General features: G+C 32.5%; 1 protein-coding gene across 3 annotated transcripts in view; it reads left to right on the plus strand.

The window, feature by feature from the left end:
* Window positions 1-26016, plus strand: part of LOC126907302 (uncharacterized) — a 112422-nt gene extending 86406 nt beyond the window's left edge. For 2 of the 3 annotated variants that reach the window (XM_050688472.1, XM_050688473.1), the window contains exons 108-158: window positions 38-358; window positions 433-762; window positions 825-1478; window positions 1546-1851; window positions 1914-2219; window positions 2316-2636; window positions 2700-3029; window positions 3092-3406; window positions 3472-3801; window positions 3867-4172; window positions 4237-4545; window positions 4606-5259; window positions 5364-5678; window positions 6165-6500; window positions 6573-6875; window positions 6945-7250; window positions 7333-7650; window positions 7718-8047; window positions 8138-8452; window positions 8527-8853; window positions 9562-9867; window positions 9935-10243; window positions 10319-10630; window positions 10725-11054; window positions 11558-11872; window positions 11950-12276; window positions 12355-12969; window positions 13074-13400; window positions 13811-14143; window positions 14254-14568; window positions 14638-14916; window positions 14998-15189; window positions 15252-15605; window positions 15730-15942; window positions 16392-16589; window positions 16725-16922; window positions 16988-17350; window positions 17495-17716; window positions 17833-18024; window positions 18120-18332; window positions 18409-18594; window positions 19095-19688; window positions 19764-20711; window positions 20776-21144; window positions 21220-21420; window positions 22709-22957; window positions 23065-23306; window positions 23451-23721; window positions 23829-24067; window positions 24335-24518; window positions 24745-26016. In XM_050688472.1, coding sequence (XP_050544429.1) covers window positions 38-358; window positions 433-762; window positions 825-1478; window positions 1546-1851; window positions 1914-2219; window positions 2316-2636; window positions 2700-3029; window positions 3092-3406; window positions 3472-3801; window positions 3867-4172; window positions 4237-4545; window positions 4606-5259; window positions 5364-5678; window positions 6165-6500; window positions 6573-6875; window positions 6945-7250; window positions 7333-7650; window positions 7718-8047; window positions 8138-8452; window positions 8527-8853; window positions 9562-9867; window positions 9935-10243; window positions 10319-10630; window positions 10725-11054; window positions 11558-11872; window positions 11950-12276; window positions 12355-12969; window positions 13074-13400; window positions 13811-14143; window positions 14254-14568; window positions 14638-14916; window positions 14998-15189; window positions 15252-15605; window positions 15730-15942; window positions 16392-16589; window positions 16725-16922; window positions 16988-17350; window positions 17495-17716; window positions 17833-18024; window positions 18120-18332; window positions 18409-18594; window positions 19095-19688; window positions 19764-20711; window positions 20776-21144; window positions 21220-21420; window positions 22709-22957; window positions 23065-23306; window positions 23451-23721; window positions 23829-24067; window positions 24335-24518; window positions 24745-24983 — 16667 coding nt within the window. In that variant the 3' untranslated portion in view covers window positions 24984-26016. Of the gene's footprint in view, window positions 1-37; window positions 359-432; window positions 763-824; window positions 1479-1545; window positions 1852-1913; window positions 2220-2315; window positions 2637-2699; window positions 3030-3091; window positions 3407-3471; window positions 3802-3866; window positions 4173-4236; window positions 4546-4605; window positions 5260-5363; window positions 5679-6164; window positions 6501-6572; window positions 6876-6941; window positions 7251-7332; window positions 7651-7717; window positions 8048-8137; window positions 8453-8526; window positions 8854-9561; window positions 9868-9934; window positions 10244-10318; window positions 10631-10724; window positions 11055-11557; window positions 11873-11949; window positions 12277-12354; window positions 12970-13073; window positions 13401-13810; window positions 14144-14253; window positions 14569-14637; window positions 14917-14997; window positions 15190-15251; window positions 15606-15729; window positions 15943-16391; window positions 16590-16724; window positions 16923-16987; window positions 17351-17494; window positions 17717-17832; window positions 18025-18119; window positions 18333-18408; window positions 18595-19094; window positions 19689-19763; window positions 20712-20775; window positions 21145-21219; window positions 21421-22708; window positions 22958-23064; window positions 23307-23450; window positions 23722-23828; window positions 24068-24334; window positions 24519-24744 lie in introns of all 3 variants that reach the window. The other variant, XM_050688470.1, reaches the window with a different exon arrangement.
* The last annotated feature ends 126 nt before the right edge of the window (window positions 26017-26142 follow it).

A 26142-nucleotide genomic window follows, 5' to 3' on the forward strand; every position in this document is an offset into this window, starting at 1 on the left:
CTTTGTTTAATAAATTTTGTCTAATTTTTATTTTTAGCGGTTTCTATACCGCAATTAGAAAGTAATTTGTGTATACCTTCACCATGCGGTCCATACTCACAATGCAAACATAATAATAATTCTCCAACTTGCACATGCCTGCAAGAATATATTGGAACACCGCCTAATTGTAAACCTGAATGTTTAACTAATAGTGAATGTCCGATAAATTTGTCATGTATTAGTATGAAATGCAAAAATCCATGTATTGGAGCATGTGCTCAGAATGCCGAGTGCCGAATAGTGAGTCACACCGCCCATTGCATATGTCCGAATGGATATGTTGGTGATCCATTCTCAATATGCTCACCACAACAAGGTAAAAATAAGATTAAAAATATTTATTACTATTATAATTATATTAATATTAATTAAATTATTAAAATATTTTAGATAACCCTGTATTCGAAGAATATATTAACCCATGTGTACCATCACCATGTGGCATTAATGCAGTTTGTAAAGAAAATAATGGTGCAGGGTCTTGTTCGTGTTTACCAGAATACTTCGGAAACCCATATGAAAGTTGCAGACCAGAGTGCACAATCAACTCTGATTGTATATCTAGCAAAGCTTGTATGATGAACAAATGTAAGGATCCATGTCCTGGAACCTGTGGCCAAAACTCTGATTGTCAAGTAGTTAATCACATACCTATGTGTACTTGTTTCAACGGATATACGGGAGATCCGTTCCGACATTGTCATATTATTCCACCTCAGCGTAATTATTATTGAATATTCCATCTAAAGACTTTTATTAAATATTATCATTTAATTGTTTAGAAACTGAAATACAGCCTATGTATCCATGTACTCCGACACCATGTGGGCCAAATAGTCAATGCCGTGAAATAAATCAGCAAGCTGTATGTTCATGTTTACCAAATTATGTGGGCACTCCACCCGGTTGTAGACCAGAATGTTTAACAAATTCTGAGTGTACTTTTGAACTCGCTTGTATAAATCATCAGTGTGTAAATCCATGCATCGATAGATGTGGTCAAAACGCAAATTGCAAAGTGATTAATCATAATCCAATATGTACATGTGGATCTGGTTTTGTTGGAGATCCATTTTCAATATGTTATCAAACACCAGCACCAGTCCAACCACAATATGATCCTGTTTACACCAATCCATGTATTCCATCTCCTTGTGGTCCATATTCTGAATGCAAAGATCGTGGTGGTTCTCCTTCGTGTTCATGTTTATCAACGTATATCGGTAGTCCACCTAATTGTAGACCTGAATGCGTAATTAATACGGAATGCCCTAGCAACGAAGCTTGCATTCGAGAAAAATGTGTTGATCCTTGTCCAGGCTCATGTGGATGGGGAGCTCATTGTAATGTTATTAACCATATTCCTATGTGTGTCTGTCCTGTTGGGTATGATGGAAATCCATTTATTAAGTGTGATATGAAACCATCTCAACAAGGTAAGATTTCATTAATTTAATTTATTACTTATTATTATTAATAATTTAACTAATAAATGTTCAATAGACGTTCCAGTATATACTGATCTATGCAACCCCAATCCATGTGGACCAAATTCAATCTGTAATAATGGTCAATGTTCTTGTATAAATGAGTTCATTGGTGATCCCTATACCGAGTGTAGACCTGAATGTATTTTAAATAACGATTGTCAGAGAGATAAAGCATGTATGAATAATAAATGCAAAGATCCTTGTCCTGGAACATGTGGTATAAGTGCTGTATGCAATGTTTATAACCATATACCAATGTGTAGTTGTCCGAAAGGAATGGTGGGAAATGCATTTATAATGTGTACAGTACAACAAAATGGTAACAACTAAAGTAAATTATATTTTTGTCTATAAAATTTAAAGTTATGATTATAAACATAGAACCAGAAACTTATGAACCTTGTAATCCGTCGCCATGTGGTCCATATAGTCAGTGTAATAGTGCTAAAGGACAAGCAATTTGTTCCTGCGTATCAGGCTATACAGGCATTCCTCCTATGTGTAGACCTGAGTGTATTACAAATTCTGATTGTAGACTGCATCAAGCATGTTCCAACCAAAAATGTGTAGATCCATGTCCTGGAACTTGTGGTATTAATGCCAATTGTAAAACTATAAATCACAACCCTATGTGTAGCTGTTTACCTGGATATACTGGAAATGCATTTATAAATTGTTACCAAATTCGTAAGTTAATTGAACTCTTAAAAACTTCAACATTTTATAACTTTAAATATTAGTTTAGTTTCTGTTAAATGTAACACTTATTTTTTTGTTAAATAGCTGCTGACGTTCAAATACCACTTAGTAATCCTTGCATACCATCGCCATGTGGCCAATACTCACAATGTCAAGTGAATAACAATTCACCATCATGTTCATGCCTTCCAGAATATATTGGAAGTCCTCCTAATTGTAGACCTGAATGTGTTACAAATAGTGACTGTACGTATACATTAGCTTGTATAAATATGAAATGTCGTGACCCATGTTTGGGAACATGTGGATTTAATGCTATTTGCCAAACAATAAGTCATTCTCCTATATGCCGTTGTCAAGAAGGCTATACTGGAAATCCATTTGTACAATGTATTTTAAAACAAGGTAACACACCATATAAACATTTTAAAATAAAAATAATAATTAAAAAAAATATATTTACTTTAGAAACACATGTGCTTCAAGAATATATTAACCCATGTGTACCATCACCATGTGGCATTAATGCAGTTTGTAAAGAAAATAATGGTGCAGGGTCTTGTTCGTGTTTACCAGAATACTTCGGAAACCCATATGAAAGTTGCAGACCAGAGTGCACAATCAACTCTGATTGTATATCTAGCAAAGCTTGTATGATGAACAAATGTAAGGATCCATGTCCTGGAACCTGTGGCCAAAACTCTGATTGTCAAGTAGTTAATCACATACCTATGTGTACTTGTTTCAACGGATATACGGGAGATCCGTTCCGACATTGTCATATTATTCCACCTCAGCGTAATTATTATTGAATATTCCATCTAAAGTCTTTTATTAAATATTATCATTTAATTGTTTAGAAACTGAAATACAGCCTATGTATCCATGTACTCCGACACCATGTGGACCAAATAGTCAATGCCGTGAAATAAATCAGCAAGCTGTATGTTCATGTTTACCAAATTATGTGGGTACTCCACCGGGTTGTAGACCAGAATGTTTAACAAACTCTGAGTGTCAATACCATCTAGCTTGTATAAACCAAAAATGTTCTGATCCATGCCCTGGCGTATGTGGTGAACATGCTAATTGCAAAGTTATCAATCATAGTCCAATTTGTACGTGTCATAATAAATATACTGGTGACCCATTTTCATATTGTTACCTAATACCAAGTATGTTTGTATTAATTTACTTTAATTTAATACTTTATGTTAATTACTTTTTTTTTTATTTCAAGTTCCTCAAGCTATTTCTGAGGAAGTTACTAATCCATGCATACCTTCCCCTTGTGGACCTTTTTCACAATGCATCAACAATGGAGGAATACCATCATGCAGTTGTCTTACTCAATATATTGGTAATCCTCCAAATTGTAGACCTGAATGTGTCGTTAACTCTGAGTGTTCATTAAATGAAGCTTGTATATCTGAGCACTGTAGAGATCCTTGCCCAGGATCTTGCGGCTTTAATGCTCAATGTAATGTAATTATGCACACACCAATGTGTACATGTCCATTTGAAATGACTGGTGATCCATTTACAAGTTGTTATCCAAAACCTCAAGAACGTATGTTAAAAAATTATCCTAAAACATCCTAATAATAGTATTTTAATTATTGTATTTTTGTTTAGAAATACCTGTAGAAAATGATGATCCTTGTAATCCATCACCTTGTGGTCCTAATGCAGAATGTAACAATGGTATTTGTAATTGTTTAAAGGAATTCCAAGGAGACCCTTATGTCGGATGCAGACCAGAATGTGTATTAAACAACGATTGTTCATTTGATAAAGCTTGTATACAGCGAAAATGTAAGGATCCATGTCCAGGAGTATGTGGTCAAAATTCTGTATGTAATGTTTACAATCATATTCCTATATGCAAATGTCCTGAAAATATGTCTGGAAATGCATTTGTAGTATGCAAACCAGTCGAAGGTAAATTATTTTATCACCTACTTTTTTAAAATACTAGTATTTAAATTCAAATATGGATTTGTAGACCAATCACTATATACCAACGTATGTGTTCCATCTCCATGTGGACCTTATAGCCAATGCAAGGAAATAAATGGTCATGCTATATGTTCATGTGTGCCTCCTTATATGGGAACTCCGCCTGCTTGTAGACCTGAATGTATGACAAATTCAGATTGCGCTCAAAATGAAGCTTGTAATAATCAGAAATGTATAGATCCGTGCCCTGGTATGTGTGGAGTTGGAGCTACATGCCATGTTATTAATCACAGTCCTATGTGTAACTGTCAACCTGGACTAACTGGTGATGCATTAAGTCATTGCTATCCCATATGTAAGAAACACAAAATTAAGATATGTTTTAAATTTATTATAAATTTATATTACACCTTAGTGGCTGCTCCTGTAGAAGAAATCACAGAAAATCCATGTAACCCTTCACCATGTGGCTATAATGCTCAGTGTCAAGATATTGGAGGACAACCATCATGCTCCTGTTTGTCACAATATATAGGCTTACCTCCGAATTGTAGACCTGAGTGTTCGACAAATAGTGATTGTTCTTACAATTTGGCTTGTATGAATCTGAAATGTCAAGACCCATGTCCTGGATCTTGTGGATTAAATGCAGAGTGTAGAGTAATAAGTCACGCTCCAAGATGTTCCTGTTTACCAGGTTTTACAGGAAATCCTATTATACAATGTTATGTTCAAGAAATACAACAAACGCCACCCGAAACGCCACTTTCGCCTTGTTTACCTTCACCATGTGGATCAAATGCTCTATGTAAAGAACAAAACAATGCTGGCGCATGTCAATGTTTACCGGAATATTTTGGTGATCCATATGTTGGATGTTCACCAGAATGCGTGGTCAACTCTGATTGTCCACAAAATGAGGTATGCAGAAGTAATAAATGTGAAAATCCATGTCCAGGAACATGTGGTTATAATGCTGAATGTCATACAATTAATCATGTTCCAATGTGTTCTTGTTACATTGGTTATACCGGGGATCCATTTAAATATTGCTCTATTATACCTCAAGGTAAATAATTATTTTTACCTTAGTAAATTTATTTTATGTAACTTAGTACTTTTAAAATAGAAATATAATATTTAATTGAGTTAATGATTCATATTTTATATTAGATACTCCACCAATACCAACTAACCCATGCAATCCTTCGCCGTGTGGACCTAATAGTCAATGTAGAGAAATTAACGAACAAGCTGTATGTTCCTGTATTCCGGATTATGTTGGCAATCCACCCAACTGTCGACCAGAGTGTGTCATAAGTACAGAATGTTCACATGATAAAGCATGTATTAAACAACATTGTGTGGACCCATGTCCTGGAATGTGTGGTAGTAATGCTAAATGTCAAGTTATTAATCATAGACCTATTTGTATGTGTAACATAGATTATACTGGAAATCCATTCACGCAATGTTATCAAATATCAAGTAAATAACTTTGTGTACCTTTTAAAATTGTATTAATACTTTTCCTTTTTTATTTAAATCATTTTACTTTCGTATATTCAATAGAATAATGTATAAAAAAAAATGATCATTTTTACATCTTTCTATTTCCCGAACTTGAAATGCTACAGAGAACAGTGTCCTTCATTCACATGTTAAGGAATCAAAAATGGTACTTAGTTAGGTCAATGATGAATGGAATGAGTATTATGGTCGGCTTGCACTAGAGACCATACACCACCAATGAGAAAATTAAAAAAATAATTGAATAGCACTATTGGTATATAACCCGTGCACCGAAATATACGTTTCTGCTCACTAGACCAGGCTAACTCCCTTTTTAATATATATAATTCAATATATTTTCAATAGAATAATATAATGATTCTAAATAACTTATTAATACAAACACATTGGAATACAATATAATTTAGGTAAAATAAATTATTTTAATTTATTTTTGTATAGAACCACCGCTTCAACAAAATGAAATTGTATTTACTAATCCATGCCAGCCAAATCCTTGTGGGCCTTATTCTGTTTGCCGAGATAACAACGGTTATCCTTCATGTACATGTTTACCACAGTACACAGGAAATCCTCCAAATTGCAGACCAGAATGTTTGCTGTCAGCGGAATGTCCTAGTAATAAAGCTTGTATAAATGAAAAATGCAGAGATCCTTGTCCTGGATCTTGTGGTTCCGAAGCATTATGTTCGGTATTAAATCATACTCCAAACTGCTATTGCCCTGATGGTTTTGTAGGTGATCCATTCAGTTATTGTTCGCCTAAACCACAAGATGGTTAGTAATAAATAATTTATGTTTAGTTGAATAATTTATTCTAGTAATTAATAATTTATACAATATTCTTAGAAACTATTGAACCGATTCGAGATCCATGCAATCCATCACCATGTGGTCCCAATGCATTGTGTAATAATGGATTGTGTACATGTCGTCCCGAATACGTAGGAGATCCAAATACTGGTTGTAGACCAGAATGTGTAATCAATGATGAATGCCCAAGAAATAAATCTTGTATTAAATATAAATGCAGTGATCCATGCCCCATGTGCGGAGAATATGCAATTTGTGAAGTATATAATCACGTACCAATGTGTAGGTGCCCAGAGGGTATGAATGGAAATGCATTAGTAGAATGTCGTCCTTATGAAAGTAATTTTTAATGAAAGTTTAATATATAATTAATATTAAACATAATTTCTTTTTAATTAAAATTAGCAGCGGTAATTGAATATCATCCTTGCACACCATCACCTTGTGGCCTAAATAGCAATTGTTATGAAACAAATCAACAAGCAATTTGCAGTTGCATTCCTGGTTTTATCGGTAGTCCACCGTTATGCCATCCAGAATGTATTGTTAATTCTGATTGTATTCCAAGCAAATCTTGCAGTAATCAGAAGTGTCGTGATCCATGTCCTGGTGTATGTGGAATTGGTGCAAGGTGTCATGTTGTTAATCACAATCCACATTGCAGTTGTCTTCCAGGTTTAACTGGAAACGCTTTTACTCGATGCTCTGAAATACGTAAGTTAAATAATTATACTTAACCATTACTGATTATTCATTATCCAGTATTATATTAAATGATTTGAACATAATTGTTTAGCAATAATTGAACATGAATCCATCAACTCTTGTATACCATCACCTTGTGGTCCATATTCCCAATGCAAAGTTCAAGGATCATCTCCATCGTGTTCATGTTTACCTGAATATACCGGTTCTCCGCCTAATTGTAGACCAGAATGCATAAGCAATAGTGAATGTCCTTATAATTTGGCTTGTATTAATATGAAATGTAAAGATCCTTGTCCTGGAATATGTGGACAAAATGCTATATGTCGTGTTATAAGTCATTCGCCGATGTGCTATTGCATTCATGGTTACACAGGGAATCCTATGGCACAATGCTATGTCCAACAAGGTATTTTTGAAAAAAAAAAGACTTTATAAAATGATATTAGATAATTAAAATTTATGTTTAATAATAGATATACCAGTTAGGGAAGAAAATATTCATCCATGTATACCATCACCTTGTGGTGCAAACGCAATATGTCATGAACAAAATAATGCCGGCTCCTGCAGCTGTTATCCAGGATATTTTGGCAATCCTTATGATGGATGTAGACCTGAATGTATAATCAATACAGATTGTGATACAACAAAAGCTTGTATTCAAAATAAATGCGCAAATCCTTGTCCTGGAACTTGTGGTCTTAATGCAGAATGTAATGTTGTGTACCATGCAGCTACTTGTACGTGTAATCCTGGTTACACAGGAAATCCATATCAGTCGTGTAACTTTATTCCAACTCAAAGTAAGTAATAAATTTCATATAAAATTAAACGAAAATAGTTAATTTAAAATTAAAATATAATATTTCCAAAAATTATTTTATCTATAAAAGTTCTTCAAGCAGAACCAGTTTACCCTTGCATGCCATCACCATGTGGTCCGAATAGCCAGTGTAAAGTATTAAATAACCAGCCTGTTTGCTCATGTTTGCCAACATTCATTGGAAATCCACCTAGTTGCCGACCGGAGTGCACAATAAGTTCCGAATGTTCATCGAATTTAGCATGTGTAAATCATAAATGTATTGATCCTTGTCCTGGAGTGTGTGGTAAAAACGCATATTGCAAAGTATTAAATCATAGTCCATTATGTTCTTGTAACTCTGGATTTACTGGAAATGCTTTTACATATTGCTATAAAATACAAAGTGAGAATTTAATAATACTTTTTTCAAATGTGCAAAACTCAAAATAACCAATTTAATATCTGTTAATGTTTTAGGCGATCCAGTTCCAACACAACCACTAAAAAATCCATGTATTCCTTCACCTTGTGGCCCTTATTCTCAGTGTCAAGACAATGGGGGTGCTCCATCTTGTTCATGCCTACCAACATACTTTGGTTCACCGCCAAATTGCAAACCTGAGTGTACAATTAATGCTGAATGTCCTAGCAATAAAGCATGTATTAAAGAAAAATGTTTAGATCCTTGTCCCGGTGTATGTGGATTATATGCTTTATGCCATGTAGTCAACCACATTCCAATTTGTATTTGTCCTGACAGTTATACTGGAGATCCCTTTTTAAGCTGCTATGTGAAACCACAACGTATGTATCTATCATTAAGTTTAAAAAAATATATATACACAGAGTGATTCGTGATTCTTTTAAGCTATCTATTCGATTTCTCTTAAAATATAAAATAAAATTATTTTTCAGTTAATTATATTTCTTAATTTATCAGTTATTAATTACATTTTTAATTCATTCCTTATAACATTATTTTTTGAAATGGTAACACATATTTTTAACTAGCTTATTAAATAAATGATCTAATTAAGAAAATTACTGGTTAATAACACCTTTTAGACTAATATTTCGAAAGTAATTAACATTTTTATACAAGGAAGAGGAAGAGGGTTCCGGCTGAGAAATATCTAGTTATAAAAGTACTCACATCTTAGTCTATTCTCCAATGTACATTTAAAATCTTCATAACTTCCAAAATATTGGTTCAAAAGTTGTTATTGATCAGTTATTTTCTTAATTAAATCATTTTTTATATAATGGGTTATTTAAATATGAAAGTTGCCATTTAAAAAGATCAATTTGACACCATTATAAGGTTTAAGGAATAATTAAATAAAATAATTAATAGTTAATAAATCGAGAAATATACAAAACAAAAATAATTTTTTTTTACATAAGTTACTCTTTTAAGAGAAGACGAGTGGCTAGTATTAAAAGAATCTACGTATATATATTTACATGTTTGATTTTTGGAATTTCACTAACAATATCTGGTTCAATTTTTAGCTCCTAACCAGCAACAATCAGATCCATGTAATCCATCACCTTGTGGTCCGAATGCATCGTGTAAAAATGGAATATGTACATGTTTTCCAGAGTATCTTGGGGACCCATACAGTATTTGTAGACCTGAATGTGTTCATAACAATGAATGTCCTCTAAACAAAGCTTGTATTAAACAAAAATGTGCAGACCCATGCCCTGGAACTTGTGGGCAAAATGCTTTATGCAACGTTTATAGTCATATTCCTATGTGTACTTGTCCTCAAGGGATGACTGGAAATGCATTCTCCCAATGTTTACCATTCCAAGGTAGTTTATATATTATTGATGCATTTAAGAAAGATTACTAATTAAAATGTCAATTTAATTGTGATAGCTCCTGTTGAACAAAATCCTTGTCAACCCTCTCCATGTGGCCCTTACAGCGAGTGCAAAGATGTAAATGGTTATGCAATGTGCTCATGTTTGAGTGAATTCTTTGGTTCTCCGCCTTCTTGTCATCCTGAATGTACTATTGACTCAGATTGTAGGCTTGATAGAGAATGTTCAAATCAAAAATGTCGAGACCCATGTCCAGGTACTTGTGGAGAAAATGCACAATGTCATACTATAAGTCATCGACCTCATTGTACATGTCCCTCAGGCTTAACGGGAAATCCAACTTCTAAATGCTACATATTGCAATGTAAAATTATAAATTTTACAAACATAAATAACTATAATTAATGTCTATTATAATTTATTTATTGTTTTTATATAGTACCGCCAGAGCCTATGCAAAACCCTTGTGTACCTTCTCCATGTGGGCCATATTCTCAATGTCAAAATCGTGGAAATTCTCCTTCATGTACATGTTTACCAGATTACGTAGGCACATCACCAAACTGTAGACCACAATGTATTAGCAATAGTGAATGTCCTAACCATTTGGCTTGTATAAACTTAAAATGTAAAAATCCATGTCCAGGTGTGTGTGCACCTAACGCAATATGTAATGTAATTAGTCATACGCCAAGATGCACTTGTCCCCAAGGATTTAACGGGGATCCATTTACACAATGTGTACTTCAAGGTAAATCAATAAATAAAATTACTATTAGATCTAACAATTTTCTTTTATTTTTATATTTTTATTGTAGTTTATCTGAAATATGTATTATTTACAGCTGAACCAATTCCTGAAGAAATAATTAACCCATGTATACCATCACCGTGTGGTCCTAACGCGTTATGTAAGGAACAAAATAATGTTGGGTCATGCGTCTGTTTACCTGAATATTACGGAGATCCTTATGAAGGCTGTCATCCAGAATGTACAGTTAATACAGATTGTGCACCCAGCAAAGCATGTATGGCTAATAAATGTAGAGATCCTTGTCCAGGAACATGTGGAAGTAATGCTAAATGTCAAACTATACATCACATTCCAATGTGCACTTGCTTAAATGGCTATACTGGAGATCCATATAGTTATTGTAAACTTATATTACCCCAACGTAATTATGCTTCATTACAACTACTAGATAAATAAGGGCTAGGAATCGAAATTATTCCGGTTTTTCTAAATCGTTACTATATCTAGTAAGTTAGTTGACCTCTATCGATTTTTTTTCAAAAAAAAAATGTTAGAAATCGAAAGTATTATGAAATTACTTTTAAAACTTTAACCAAAACTTAAAATTTGACCTTATAAAATTAAAAAGCCCATTCTTATTCGGCTTTTTAACTTTTTTAAAGTTAAATGTTAAGTTCAATTAAGATTTCAAAAGCGATCTCATAATATTTTTGCTTTCTGTCATTATTTTTTTAACATGTACTAATAAAAAAATTTGATATAGATGAACAAATTTTCTAGATATAAGAAAAATTGCCTAAAGTCGAAATTATTTCGATTCTTAATACTTTAATACTTTAAAATGAATTAAAATAATACAACAAATATAAATATAACTAAACATGTTATTTACATTATAGTAAGGTAATTTAATTCTTATCATAGAAATTGAAGCAGAATTTCATTATCCGTGTATTCCAACGCCATGTGGTCCAAATAGTGTATGCAGAGAAAATAATGGCCAAGCTATTTGTTCTTGTTTACCTTCATACATTGGAACACCGCCAGGATGCAGACCCGAATGTACCACAAGTTCTGAATGTGCAAACAACCTTGCTTGTATAAATCAAAAGTGTGTTGATCCATGCCCAGGTAGATGTGGACAATACGCACATTGTCAAACGTTCAATCACCATCCAATTTGTAAATGTATTCAAGGTTATACGGGAGATCCATTGATTCTCTGTACACTAATACAGAGTATGTATATTTGAATTATAAATTCTTATAATAAACATTACAATGTATAATTTTGGATTATAATGGAATTATTTTAGATCAACCACTTCAAGATGTAATTGTAAACCCTTGCATTCCCTCACCATGTGGTCCACATTCTCAATGTGTAGCACACGGAAATACGCCATCTTGTTCCTGTATGCCAACTTATATTGGTAGACCGCCAAATTGCAGACCAGAATGTGTTATTAATGCAGAATGTCATAGCAATATGGTTTGTATCAATAACAAATGTAAAGATCCATGTCCAGGTTCTTGTGGTTATAACGCAGAATGTAGTGTTATTAATCATATTCTGTTGTGTTCATGTCCAGTTAGTTATGTAGGAGATCCATTTGTTAGCTGTTATATCAAACCATCATCTCGTAAGAAAATTAAATTTTTATTTATGAAAAACGAATTTATTAGATTGATATTAATTAAAATTTAATTATTTTTTTTAGCTCCAAAACCTCAGTATACTGACCCATGTGATCCTTCACCTTGCGGGCCAGGTGCTACTTGCAGAAAAGGAAATTGTCAATGTATAGCTGGCTATCAAGGAGATCCTAATAGAGGCTGTCGACCAGAGTGTGTGATCAATGATGATTGTATTAAAGATAAGGCTTGCGTTAAAAACAAATGTGTTAATCCATGTCAAGATGCATGTGGAATTGCTGCAACTTGTGAGGTTTACAATCATATACCAATGTGCCATTGTCCAATTGGAATGACAGGAAATGCATTCATAATGTGTCATCAAATATTACAAGAACAAATCATCAAAAATCCTTGTTCTCCTTCTCCGTGTGGACCAAATAGTGTATGTCGAGAAATAAATAACCAAGCAGTGTGCACTTGCTTACAATCATTCTATGGTAGCCCACCCAATTGTCGCCCTGAATGTTTAGTTAATTCTGATTGTTCAATGAATACTGCTTGCTTGAATCAAAAATGTAGAGATCCTTGTCCAGGAACATGTGGAATTAATGCAGAATGCCATGTTTTAAATCATAATGCTATTTGTAGTTGTCCTATTTACATGATAGGAGATCCGTTCTCTAAATGTAGTTATCCAGGTATTTGTACTAAAATGATTTAATATTTACTAATTGATCTATAGATCAAGTACTGATTTTCAATAAATATAATGAATTAATTATTTTATTTTTACAATTTTCAGTTGTCAAACCTCTGCAAAAGCCAATTAATCTCTGTATTCCTAGTCCTTGTGGTCCGTATTCCGAATGTCGTGTAACTTCCAATTCCTATACTTGTACATGCCTTCCCAATTATCTAGGATCTCCCCCGCAATGTCGACCAGAATGTATATCGAATAGTGATTGTAGATCTAACTTAGCCTGTTATAACATGAAGTGTAGGGATCCATGTATAGGCTCATGTGGATTGAATTCTGAATGTTATGTACTCAATCATATCCCTCAATGTATATGTCCTCGAGGATTTGTTGGAAATCCTTTTGTATCATGTTATATTCAGCCAACAATGTGTAAGCTACGACTGATGTTGAATAATAATTATATTATTGAAATTAATTTTTTAATTACAACTATTTTCAGCTTTACATTACCCAATATAATATTATATTATTAATTAGTTTTAAGTTAGCATAGTTTTAGATATAAGTAAAATTTAAATTTAAGCTATATAATGAAACTTCAATGGTTCAAACATATTTATAAAAATAGGCATTAAATATAATTCATAATTGTAACACATTTAGCGACAGCATGCTTTTTTTAAATATTGCATGTTTTTATGTTTAATGCACGATTACATTAAGACACGATAATGTCTTTGCATGCTTCAGCTTTTATTTGTTTTATACTCATGTATAAACAAATAACACTGAATTTTATTGAGTTATAACCTAACGTTATAATTTTTAAACTTTAATAGCTGTGGAACCAACACCAACATCACCCGCTGATCCGTGTTACCCATCACCTTGTGGGCCTAATGCAAGGTGCCGTGTTGAACAGAATTATCCCATTTGCGAATGTTTACCTGAATATCAAGGAAATCCATATGAATCGTGTCGTCCAGAATGTCTTGTCAGTTCCGACTGCACAATGAATAAGGCTTGTATTCGAAATAAATGTCAAGATCCTTGTCCTGGTACTTGTGGTGTAGCAGCTATATGTTATGTCTCGAATCACTTAGCAATATGCTCTTGTCCAGAAGGTTTGACTGGCGATCCTTTCCAATATTGTCAACCAATTAAAACATTTGGTAAATAATATGAATTTAATAAAACCCCTGCTATAAATTATTTAAAATATTTAGAACTGTTTTGCTTAAAAATTGATAACAATATATTTATAACTAATGAAAATTTGTAGACCCAGTTCCATCTAATCCATGTGTGCCGTCACCATGTGGACCAAATACTCTTTGCCGTGTTATGAATGACGCTGCTGTTTGTGAATGTTTAACTGGTTACGAAGGTTCTCCTTCAACCAGCGGTTGCAGACCTGAATGTGTCATTAGTTCTGATTGTCCTCGTAATAGAGCTTGCATAAATACAAAATGTGTTGATCCATGTCCTGGTGTGTGTGGATATCAAGCAATATGTCAAACTTTAAATCATAGTCCTGTCTGTTCATGTCCACTTCCAACAGTTGGAGATCCATTTGTTGAATGCAAAGAACAACCAAGTAAAATTTATAAAACTAATGATTTTAGAAGTTCTATTTTATTACAATTAATATTCATTTATATTATAGTGATACCACGAGATCCATGTAACCCATCACCATGTAGTATTAATGGTCAATGTAGAGTTATAGGAGAAGTAGCATCATGCATTTATCCAGAATGCATAATAAACCAAGATTGTCCTAGAGACAAAGCTTGTTTTAATCAAAAATGCCAAGATCCTTGTAGAGATGTCTGTGGATTAAATGCAATATGCCAGGTCGTAAATCATAATGCAGTTTGTTCATGTCCACCAGGATACTACGGAGAACCAAAGCTGCAATGTATAGTACAACACACACCTCCAGGTATTAATTACTAGAAAAATGCATGAATTTTCATTTGATATACTTTTTAACAAAATTTAATTTACTTTTATACATTTATAGAACCTAAACCAGAATGTACAAGTGATAATGAATGTTCAAATGATAAAATTTGTATAAATTATAAGTGTAAAAATCCATGTCAAGAATCAGATATTTGTGCCAGAAACGCTTTGTGTTTTGTTCAAAAACATAGGCCTGTATGCACTTGTAAAGATGGAATGACTGGAAACGCTCAAACCCAATGCGTTGAAAGTATGAATCATTAATTTTTTTTTCATAGTATAATTTTTATTAACATATTTTTGTATATTCAGTTGGCTGTCGTGCCGATACGGATTGCCCACCAGATAAATCATGTGTCAACGGTGACTGCGTTAATCCATGTGCATACACACATTGTGGTATAAATGCATTATGTCTTCCAGATTCATATCATAGAGCTAAATGTTATTGTCCTCCATCATATGAAGGTGATCCATTTAATGAATGTTTAAGACCTGAATGCACAGATGATTTCGACTGCCCTTCGACATTAGCTTGTAGAAATCAACACTGTCAAAGTCCATGTGATTGTGCACTGACTGCATTATGTAATGTTGCGAATCACATTGCATCTTGTAAATGTCCTCCAGGTTACATTGGAAACCCTCATGTATCTTGCAATTTAGGTATTTATATATTTAAAGTTTAAAAATTATTAATATCACATTATTTGATTTATTATCAATATGCATACACATAATGATTAATATTATTATTACAGAATGATTATAAACATAATTTTTGTTTTAGAACCAGTTGCAATTCAACCACAATGTACTATGGATTCTGATTGTCCAAGTAAATTAGCATGCTTTAATGGAGTATGTCGTAACCCTTGTATTGAAATAAAACCATGCGGCTTATATGCTGAATGTACTGTAGTTGATACTTTACCTTATAGAACAATGTCATGCCAATGTATTCCAGGCTATGTTGGAGATGCTAACACTCAGTGTAAACCAGGTAATACAATCAATCTTTAAATTTTACCAGTAATTAAAATTTTTTTATAAAGCAGTTCACTTTATAAAAAAATATGAATAGTACACTCATATTTTGTAATCTATAAAATATATTATTTACTACTAATCACTTCAACAAATTATATGATTTCAGGTCATTGCAGTAAATATAATTCCTTTAACATTTTATATCCTATTAGTAATATAATCATAGTGACACATCTAATTTAAACCACCTAAATTTAATATTAGTTTAACATTTAGTCAATTTCTTCACTTCCATATACTGTCTTTCTTTTGTATATAAATTTTATATGATTGACTATAAATTTTGATTACAAAAAATATAATTAAAATTAATAATATAAACATAATTTAATGATATACTGTTATTATTTATTTTACATTTTTTACATATCTTTAACTTATACTTTTTTTTTTATAAATTAGCTACTCCAACATTGGTTGGTTGTTCTTCTAACGATGAATGCTCAACAACAGATTCTTGTCTGAATCGACAATGTATTAACCCATGCATTGTATCAAACCCATGCGCTCCAACTGCACAGTGTTCAATTAACAATCATAAAGCAGTATGTAAATGTCCAGATGGTCTTATTGGAGACCCATTCATTAGTTGTTACCAAGGTAAAGATTTGATATATTTCATAGTAAATATTAATTTCATGAACAAATTAACAAGAATAGTATTTTTCTATTAGATGATAGATTGCGTTAAAAGTTTAATATTTTAAATTGTAATGTCATATTATTGATTTTCAGTTCCTCAAGCTCTGCCAGAATGTACATCTGATTCCGAATGTACCAGTACAAAAATATGTAGGAATCAATATTGCCAAGATCCATGTTTAATATCAAAACCATGTGATTCTACAGCTGAATGTACAACTATAAATCACCATCCTACATGTAATTGTCCTAGTGGATGGGCTGGAGATCCTCAAGTTCGATGTTATAAACGTTAGTTAATATTTATCTTTAATTATAAATAATTAATTATATTTACACAGTATAAAAATGTTTAGCCGGTTGTAAAACTGATAATGACTGCATGTACGATAAGGCATGCATAAGTAACAATTGCATAAATCCATGTAGAATGCACAGCTGTGGTCACGGTGCTGAATGTATAATACAAGGACACAAAGCTCATTGCGTTTGCCCAATGGGTACCCAAGGATCACCATTGGTATCGTGTGTGTCCGTTGTTTGTCAGTACAATGAAGATTGTGCTGGTCATGAAGCATGTGATAGACTTAATAGAAGATGTAGATCTGTATGTGAACAAGACACTTGTGCAGAACATGCAACATGTTTAGCACAAGCTCATCAGCCTACATGTACATGCCTACCAGGTTTCCAAGGAAATCCTTACATTGAATGCATAGGTACATATTTATTTATTAATATACAGAATGTTCAGTAAGGAAAAAAGTGCCTATTGTTCTCATTGTTCTTAAAAATTTACCTGTTCCCTTACTTTTTGAGCACTTGTATATGTATATGAAATAATTACCTTTATTCTGTTGTAGAATCGAGGGTTCCAACAATAACACCTGAGTGTACCGTTGATTCTGATTGCCCATCAAAATACGCTTGTATAAACCAAAGATGTCAAAACCCGTGTACATTATCTGTGTTATGTTCGCCAGATCAAGAATGTAACGTAAAAGATACTGTTCCATACAAAACAATTATGTGTCAATGTAGATCCGATACAATTGCAACTGCAGATGGCCATTGCAAGCCAATAGGTAATTTTTTATAAAAAGAACTATTTTTAATTTTCAAATTCTATTTAGTTTTTAGTTTTATTGCATAACTTCTAAAATTATACATTTTTATTTTTATTTAATACAATTTTATTTAGTTCCTATCACACCTCAATGTAGAAGTGATCAAGAATGTCAGCCTGTAGAAAGATGTGTTAATCAAGCCTGTGTTGAAGCTTGTCGCATTGATCCATGTGGAATAAACGCCCAATGCATATCACAAAATCATCAATCAGCATGTTCATGTCCGCCCGGCTATGTAGGAAATCCACATATTGAATGTACATTAAGTAGGTCTATGTTTTTATAAAATTTATTACTAAGAATTAACTCTTTATTGCAAAGTAAAATTTTCATATTTTAATTATTTCAAACTTTTTTAAAGGACAAGCTATTCCTATATTACCCTCATCGCCAGAATGTACAAGAAATGATGATTGTTTCTCAGAACAAACATGCATCAACCAAAGATGTATCAGTCCTTGTACTTTACCAAATAGTTGTGGACAAGGATCATTCTGTCATGTACAAAACCATCAACCAATTTGTAGATGCCCTACTGGGTACACTGGAGATCCACGTATAACTTGCATTCCGCGTAAGTATATAAGTTATTTAAAAGAAAGATAAACATATTTTATTGAATATTAATACATTACAAAATTATTTTGTAGCATCGGTATCTACGATAGCATGTGTATCAAATACAGAATGTATTCCAGAAGAGTCATGTATAAATAGGCAATGTGTTAGTCCATGTAATTGTGGGCCTAATTCAGACTGTAAAGTCCTAAACCACTATCCTAGCTGTGCGTGCAAACCAGGCTTCTATGGAAATCCACAGCAAGGATGTATAAAAAGTAAATTCATAATATAAATAAATCATTTGAAACAAAAAAAAGTAAATGTAACTTTAAAATAACATATCTCGAAAAATGATAGATGATTTAAACAACTTTGAAATATAAGTTTTGAACATATAATTAATTATATGATGAGTTATTCATTTTTGTATTTAAAATCATATTTCTGTCACTTTTTATAGATAGAGCATGCATCATTATACAATGAATAATAATTGCATTCAATCATAACAAAAAGTCAAAAATTATACTTTTTGAGATACGTCCCTATTGTATCTGATATGTTAATACAAAAATAACAAAATGTAATAGAATAACATAACTATCATATTTAGAGTAAACTCTAACATTCAAGTTATAATACATTAAATTATTGTAGGGAAATATTAACCATTATTTATGGCTTCAAAGTTTTTAAGTTATAATAATTTTAATTAATTATCAAGAGATCAATATTTAATATTTAATTTTATACTTAAGCATAATATTATTTTTAGTGGGTTGCACATCTGACGATCAATGTTCTTATGATAAACAATGCTATAATGGAGAATGTGTTCCACCGTGCTTGTTGAGTGATCAGTGTGCATCAACGGCAGAATGTTACGGTGATAACCATCGTGTAGCATGTAGGTGCCCCCCTGGTTACTTTGGTAATCCATTCGAAAAGTGTGAGCGTACAGAATGTACATTTGATATCGATTGTCCAAATGACCGAATGTGTTTCGACCAACACTGTATTAACCCATGTACAGAACAACATGGTCAACCATGTGCCTCCAATGCTATATGTATACCTAAAAATCACGCGGCAACTTGTAGATGTCCTGAAAATCTTCCGCTTGGAGATCCAACTTCTTACTGTGAACGTTTACCTTCACCAATTTATGGTGAGCCCGAATGTAAAATTGATGTCGACTGTGCTAGTCGTTTCGCATGTATAAATGATAGATGTGTTAATCCATGTCAAGAAATAAAACCATGTTCAAATAGTGCTATGTGTACAGTACTTGATAGTGTACCAGTCAGAACAATGACTTGTACATGCCAAGAAGGTTGGGTATTAGATGAAAACGAAGAATGCAAACGAGGTAAAATTATTAATATTTTAAATTAAATTTTATAATATATAAATGTATACTAAATAATATGATTATATTTTTTAGTTGTCGTAACTTCACCACCTGGTTGTTCAAAAAATGACGACTGTTCATCAAACGAAGCTTGTTTAAATAGACAGTGTCGCAATCCATGCAACTGCGGTACAAATGCTCAATGCTTTGTTCAAAATCATCGCCCAGTATGTTCATGTCTAGAGGGTTATGATGGAAATCCAAATGTCGCTTGCCGAACTGTTGGATGTAAACGAAATTCTGACTGTGACTCTGGAAAAGCTTGTATCAACAGTCATTGTTTGAACCCGTGCATAGTTGAAGATCCTTGCGGACCAAATGCAGAATGTTTTACAATTGCTAGCCGCCCAGAATGTCGTTGCAAGAGTGGTTTTAGAGGAAATCCTTACGATAGATGTTTAGTTATAGGTTGTCGTAGCAATAACGATTGTCCAAATGATCGTGCATGTATCAATGGACAATGTATAAATCCTTGTGTCTACGAACACCCTTGTTCACCTCAAGCTGAATGCAAAGTTCAAAACCATTTTGCACTTTGCCGCTGTCTACCAGGGATGTTGGGAAATCCGTATGTGGCTTGTAGGCAAGAAATACAACCAGAATGTAAAGAAGATTCAGACTGTCCATCATTATTAGCATGTTTGGATAATGTATGTCAAAATCCATGTACAACTTTAGAACCTTGTAAACATCCGGCACATTGTATTGTGATTAATTCACTACCAATAAGAACCATGGTATGTGAGTGCCCAAGTGGTTATGTGAGTAGTGGAAGTGGAATTTGCAAGATCATGCCACCAATAACAGCGGTCGCTTGCACTGCGGATACTCAATGTCATTCAGACAAAAGTTGTGTAAATGGAAGGTGTATTGATCCATGTAACTGCGGACCGAATTCAGAATGTAGAGTTTGGGATCATAAACCTGTTTGCTCATGCTTAGCAGGATACGATGGAAATCCTGAAATAGATTGTACCATAGGTATTTCTTTAATTCACAACTAATTTTAATTAAAAGTACAATTTATAATTAATTAATTTTTCAGTTGGATGTCGAAGTGAATCTGATTGTTCTAGTCAAGATACGTGTGTCAATAGAATTTGCGTTCCGGCATGTTCCGCAGATGGATCAACTTGTGGTACAGCAGCAGAATGTTACGGAATCAACCACCAAGCTGTTTGTGAATGTCCACCAGGATTTGTTGGTAATCCACAAATAGCCTGTGTAGTGGTCGGCTGTCGAGCAGATTCAGAATGTCCATCTAACAAAGCTTGTATAAATGCTAAATGCATCAGTCCATGCTCCCAAAACAATCCTTGTATAACACCTGCTGAATGTGTGGTATATAATCATAGACCAGATTGTTCATGTCCACCTGGTTACATCAACGAAGAAGGATCCAAATGTGTGAAAAGTTAGTAAAATAAGTTTATTTTATTTTTAATTGTGAAGTATTCGATATTTAATGTTAATAAACTATTTAATATAGTCGAACACGTGTGTGAAAGCGATTCAGACTGTCCATCACAAACGGGATGTATCAACAAAAAGTGTGTTAATCCATGTGAAGTTTCATCACCTTGTGGAAATAATGCTAAATGCGAAGTTCTCGATACTGTTCCAATAAGAACAATGATATGTAAATGTCTTCCAGGAACACAAGGAAATGCTGCATTAGAATGTGAACCAAGTAATTATCTAAGTACCTTTTTATTTCATTGTTAATTTTAAAAAAATATATTATTTTGATTTGTTAATATTTGAAAAAGTTATGGCACTTTTAAGTACAAAAAAAACCCAGCATAGGGGGGTCGCGGCACAGTGGTGACGTGGCATAGTTAGATCAAGTATAATATCTGACAGTGATTAAAATCACTATAAAAAAAAAAACGCTTCGATGCANCAAGTATAATAATATCTGACAGTGATTAAAATCACTATAAAAAAAAAAACGCTTCGATGCAAATCTTTAGATAGTGTTTAATTTTAAAAAATTGGTGGATTATTCCAAAAGCTACATGATCTGCTAGTTCCTTATTAATATCCTGATTAAGATAAAGTATGTCAAATGAAAAAGGGATTATTAAAAAATATTATTTTTCATAAAAAAATTGTGTTGATCCATACACTTTTCAATAAGTTATAGCATTATAAAGTTAAAAATGTAAAAAATAAAATCGAGAATTTTCACACAAAAATAGCATTTGGTAGCCATTTTCAACGTGAAGACAAAATAAAGTCCGAAATTTTTTTTTCCACAATAAACTACATTACATTAGCTTTAATTTAAGATATATATAAAAGTGTCAGACTTTCCGGAACACTTTCAAAAGTTAAGTTAAAAAAGTAAATTTTTTGTGAAAAAGTTGTCATTTTAAATCCCTCCTGTAGGCAGGTAAAAGGTCAGATTTATAAAAAAATATACCAAATGAAAGGTAATGATATCATGCATCTATATAAAAAAAAATTATATTTATTTGTTCATTTTTAAGAAAGTTATAGCAGTTTTAAGTAAAATAAATTTCGAAAATAAGCGATTTTTAAATTTGTAATTTTTTTGGAGGTTTCCCCTATGTACGAGGAACGAGGGAATTTTTTTAAATTTTTGAGGGCAATATATTCGATTAGATACGATTTGTGATCTTTTGACGTATTATTGAAAGAAATCGGTACAGTGGGAGCTGAGAAAAATTGGTAACAGACACAAAAAAAAACATCATAGTAAAACCAATACCTTTTCAGCTTCGCATCGAAGCTAAAAATGTCTTTTTATAGACAATTTTGAATTAGTGAGTTTATCTATTGTCGCTAAAATTAGTTGGCATTAATATTGTGTAATCGATCTTTTAAATGCTAATAAATTAATTTTGATTATTAAACATTAATATTATTATAATATTTTAATGAAAATTTTTAATAAATAAAAAATCATTTTATATAATTTTTGAAGACACTAATATTAATGTATTATTTTTCAGTTACTAAATGTCCTATTGATAAAGGATACATCAGGAATGAAAATGGAGAATGTGTGTGTCCACCTGGTACTGCATTAAATCAAGAAGACGAGTGTCATAGATGCATTGCTGAATTAGGATTTAAAGTTGACGAAAACGGGCGTTGCGTTTGTGCATTAGATAGAGGACTGATTATCGACGAAAGAGGACGCTGCGTATGTCCAATTGAGCATGGATATGTATTAGATATATATGGCCAGTGTGTACCGAGTACGTATACTATAAATAGTTTGTAATTTTAATATTAATATTTAGTAGTATTTTCTTGGACATGGAAATCGTATGCTATGCGTTGTACTAACAAAAATATTTTTCAGAAAATGGAACGCCACCTTTCAGAACAGATTTCCCAAGACCCGAAATGGTAGTAACATGTCTATCGGATGGAGTTCAAGTAGAAATTCATATTACAGAAAAAGGATTCAATGGAGTAATGTACGTCAAGGGTCACAGCAAAGACGAACAGTGTCGACGAATTGTGACAATGTCACAAGACTCGGAACCTAGAACCGAAATTTTTAAAGTCAACTTTGGCAATTGCGGTCTTATTCATGTGAACGTAAGTAATACACAGTTGAATACACAATTTGTTTACTTAATCAAATATATTGATTAATTATTCAATTTTATTTTGATTGATATTCAATTGATTTATTTGTCTAAAAATTAATTAATTAATTATACATAAAATGTTTGTTAACAGGGACAAGCTAGTTTCGTGCTGGTAATTCAGAAACATCCTAAATTGGTAACTTACAAAGCTCAAGCGTATCATATAAGGTGTGTGTATAACACCGGGGAGCAAAACGTTTCATTAGGATTTAACGTATCTATGTTGACAACTGCCGGAACAATAGCCAATACTGGACCACCCCCGACGTGTTTGATGAAAATCGTCACTCATACCGGTCAGACAATTGACTCGGTGGAGATTGGTGATAATCTCATTTTACAAGTAGAAGTTCAACCATCAAGTACGTTGAGTACTAGTTTATAAAAAAAAAATTACTAATACAATGACCATGGTCATGGTCTTAAAAAATTATTTATCTTGAATTAATTATATTGTATTTGTATACAGGTATTTATGGAGGGTTCGCCAGAAATTGCATAGCTAAAGCAGTCGATAACAACGAAGTAATCGAACATGTAGTGACCGACGAAAACGGATGCGCTAAGGACCCGATGATATTTGGAGAATGGGAATACAATGCTGAGACGCAATCACTGTTGGCTAGCTTCAACGCGTTCAAGTTCCCCAGTTCTGATAACATACGGTTCCAATGTAACATACGCGTTTGCTTCGGCAAGTGCCAGCCGGTAAGTTTAAGTATCTATAGAAGCGTATGACTTATAACGCATTGTTATTGTCGTATTACGATATTACGACGTTGTCTATTATACGGTACACAATACGCCGAGTCGCCGGAGAAAGAGTGGAAGTCACAAACAAGTCCGTCTTTTACCGTATCCAATCCCCCACCGCCGCTAACCTCCCGTGTGTCATGTGAAACAACAGTACTACACAACGTTTCGTAACACCGAGGTTGGGTTTTATAATATAACTTTTTCTTTCAATCGTTGCAGGTGAATTGTAACGGCTACAACGCATTCGGTAGACGTAAACGACGTGAAATAGGCATTAGCAAAACAAACGATGAAGTTCTCGATCCAAATCAACCCGGTCAATTGAGAGAAGAAATAACAATTGAATCTAACGCTGTATTGACAATTGAGAGACGCGAAGAAAGACTCATGGGCCCAGCCGAAGGTACGTTTTTTATAGACCCATTAAACAAATTAAGATTAATGAATAGTTCGAATATTTGGTCGAATTATATAAATAACCTAAATAGTTAGGTAGAAGCAAAGGAAATTATATGACTAAAATAATTAAGTAATTTCGTCAAAATTATTTATATTTTTACTAACTATTATTTTATAAATATAGTTTATTATTTTTAATAATTTCAAAACAAATAAATCATTTTTTGCAGCACCGATAATTCAACCAAACGACGACATATGCGTTTCGATAATTGGTCTAATTGTTGCGTTGGTCATCACAGCTTTATTGGCCTTGGTGGCCGTAGCAGTTGCGGTTTCTTGCTGGCTTATGGCTTACAGGAGAACTCCGAACGAAAACGGACCTTTACCTCATCCAAACCAAGTGCCCAATCCAATGTTTATGAACCACGATCAAACATCTGAACCGTCTCCAGATTATTTGACATAATATTAAATGCATATGGGAATAACTAATGTAATATAATACGACTGTTAATAATTTGCCATTTTTTGTGATAAGTAAAGGCCTTTAATTAGCTGTAATTGCTCGTGCTCGCATTGTAATATATTAAAAAAATTAACGATATGAGAGTTCCCCGATTAAAGGCCTTTCAATGCTAAACACAATTTTCCTTAGTCAAAATTACACAATTAAAACTTAAATAATGTAATTTATGATTCATATTTACGTTTAAATTGTTTTATGGTTAATTTTTCCGAACGCTTTTCACTTATTTTCATAACACAAATTCCCACATAAAATAAATATGTAAACCCGAGTACATATTTAAGCCTTCGGAAGATTTAACCACCGTTAGTTTTAAGGTACTTGTAATATATTAGAATTAATTTGTATAATCGTTTAACATACTTAAATGTTATGTATGAATAGTGTGATATATATGAAAACTATTAATTTATTAACAAAAAAGTAAAATTATATAATATAGGTATTTAACTTCTTAAATTTAAAGTATATGTATTTTTTCAGTCATTAGCAAAATATTAAAAATAACTAATTTTTATTATTCTTACTTAAATCAAAACTGTTAAGTATTTTATTCAAGTCATTAACAATAAATTAAAAATAATTAATAATTATAATAATAAAAATTTGATATATTCAATGTATTACTCTGTTACAAATTCAAATATAGTAACATTTTTTCAATTCCATAATTTGTTTATAACTATTTCTATTTTCAATATATGAGAGATAAGGATAAACATTACTTAAATAGTACTATAAAATAAATCAGTTCTTTTGATAGATGGCATAAAAGGACCAAATCTATAAATAAAGTTTTTGAAACGCATTAACATAACATTTGACAAAATTATGTATTTTTTTATCCATATCTCGAGTATACATTATATCAAAAAAAACAATTATTACTTTTTGTTATGTATTCATTTAAACATTTATTTAAAAACATTAAATGTGTGATAATTTTTTATAATAAAGAATATTCAATTTTCAATCGTGTTTTAAATTACATAAAAAATAAACACGTCATAATATACAATTATTAGTCACCAATGCCAGATGAATAACCTTCAATATTAGAATAGATAATGAAAAAATGTAAAACCTACAAAAACATATA

Source organism: Daktulosphaira vitifoliae, unplaced genomic scaffold (assembly GCF_025091365.1).
Source record: "Daktulosphaira vitifoliae isolate Bord-2020 unplaced genomic scaffold, ASM2509136v1 Scaffold_5, whole genome shotgun sequence".
NCBI classification, from domain to species: Eukaryota; Metazoa; Arthropoda; class Insecta; order Hemiptera; family Phylloxeridae; genus Daktulosphaira; species Daktulosphaira vitifoliae.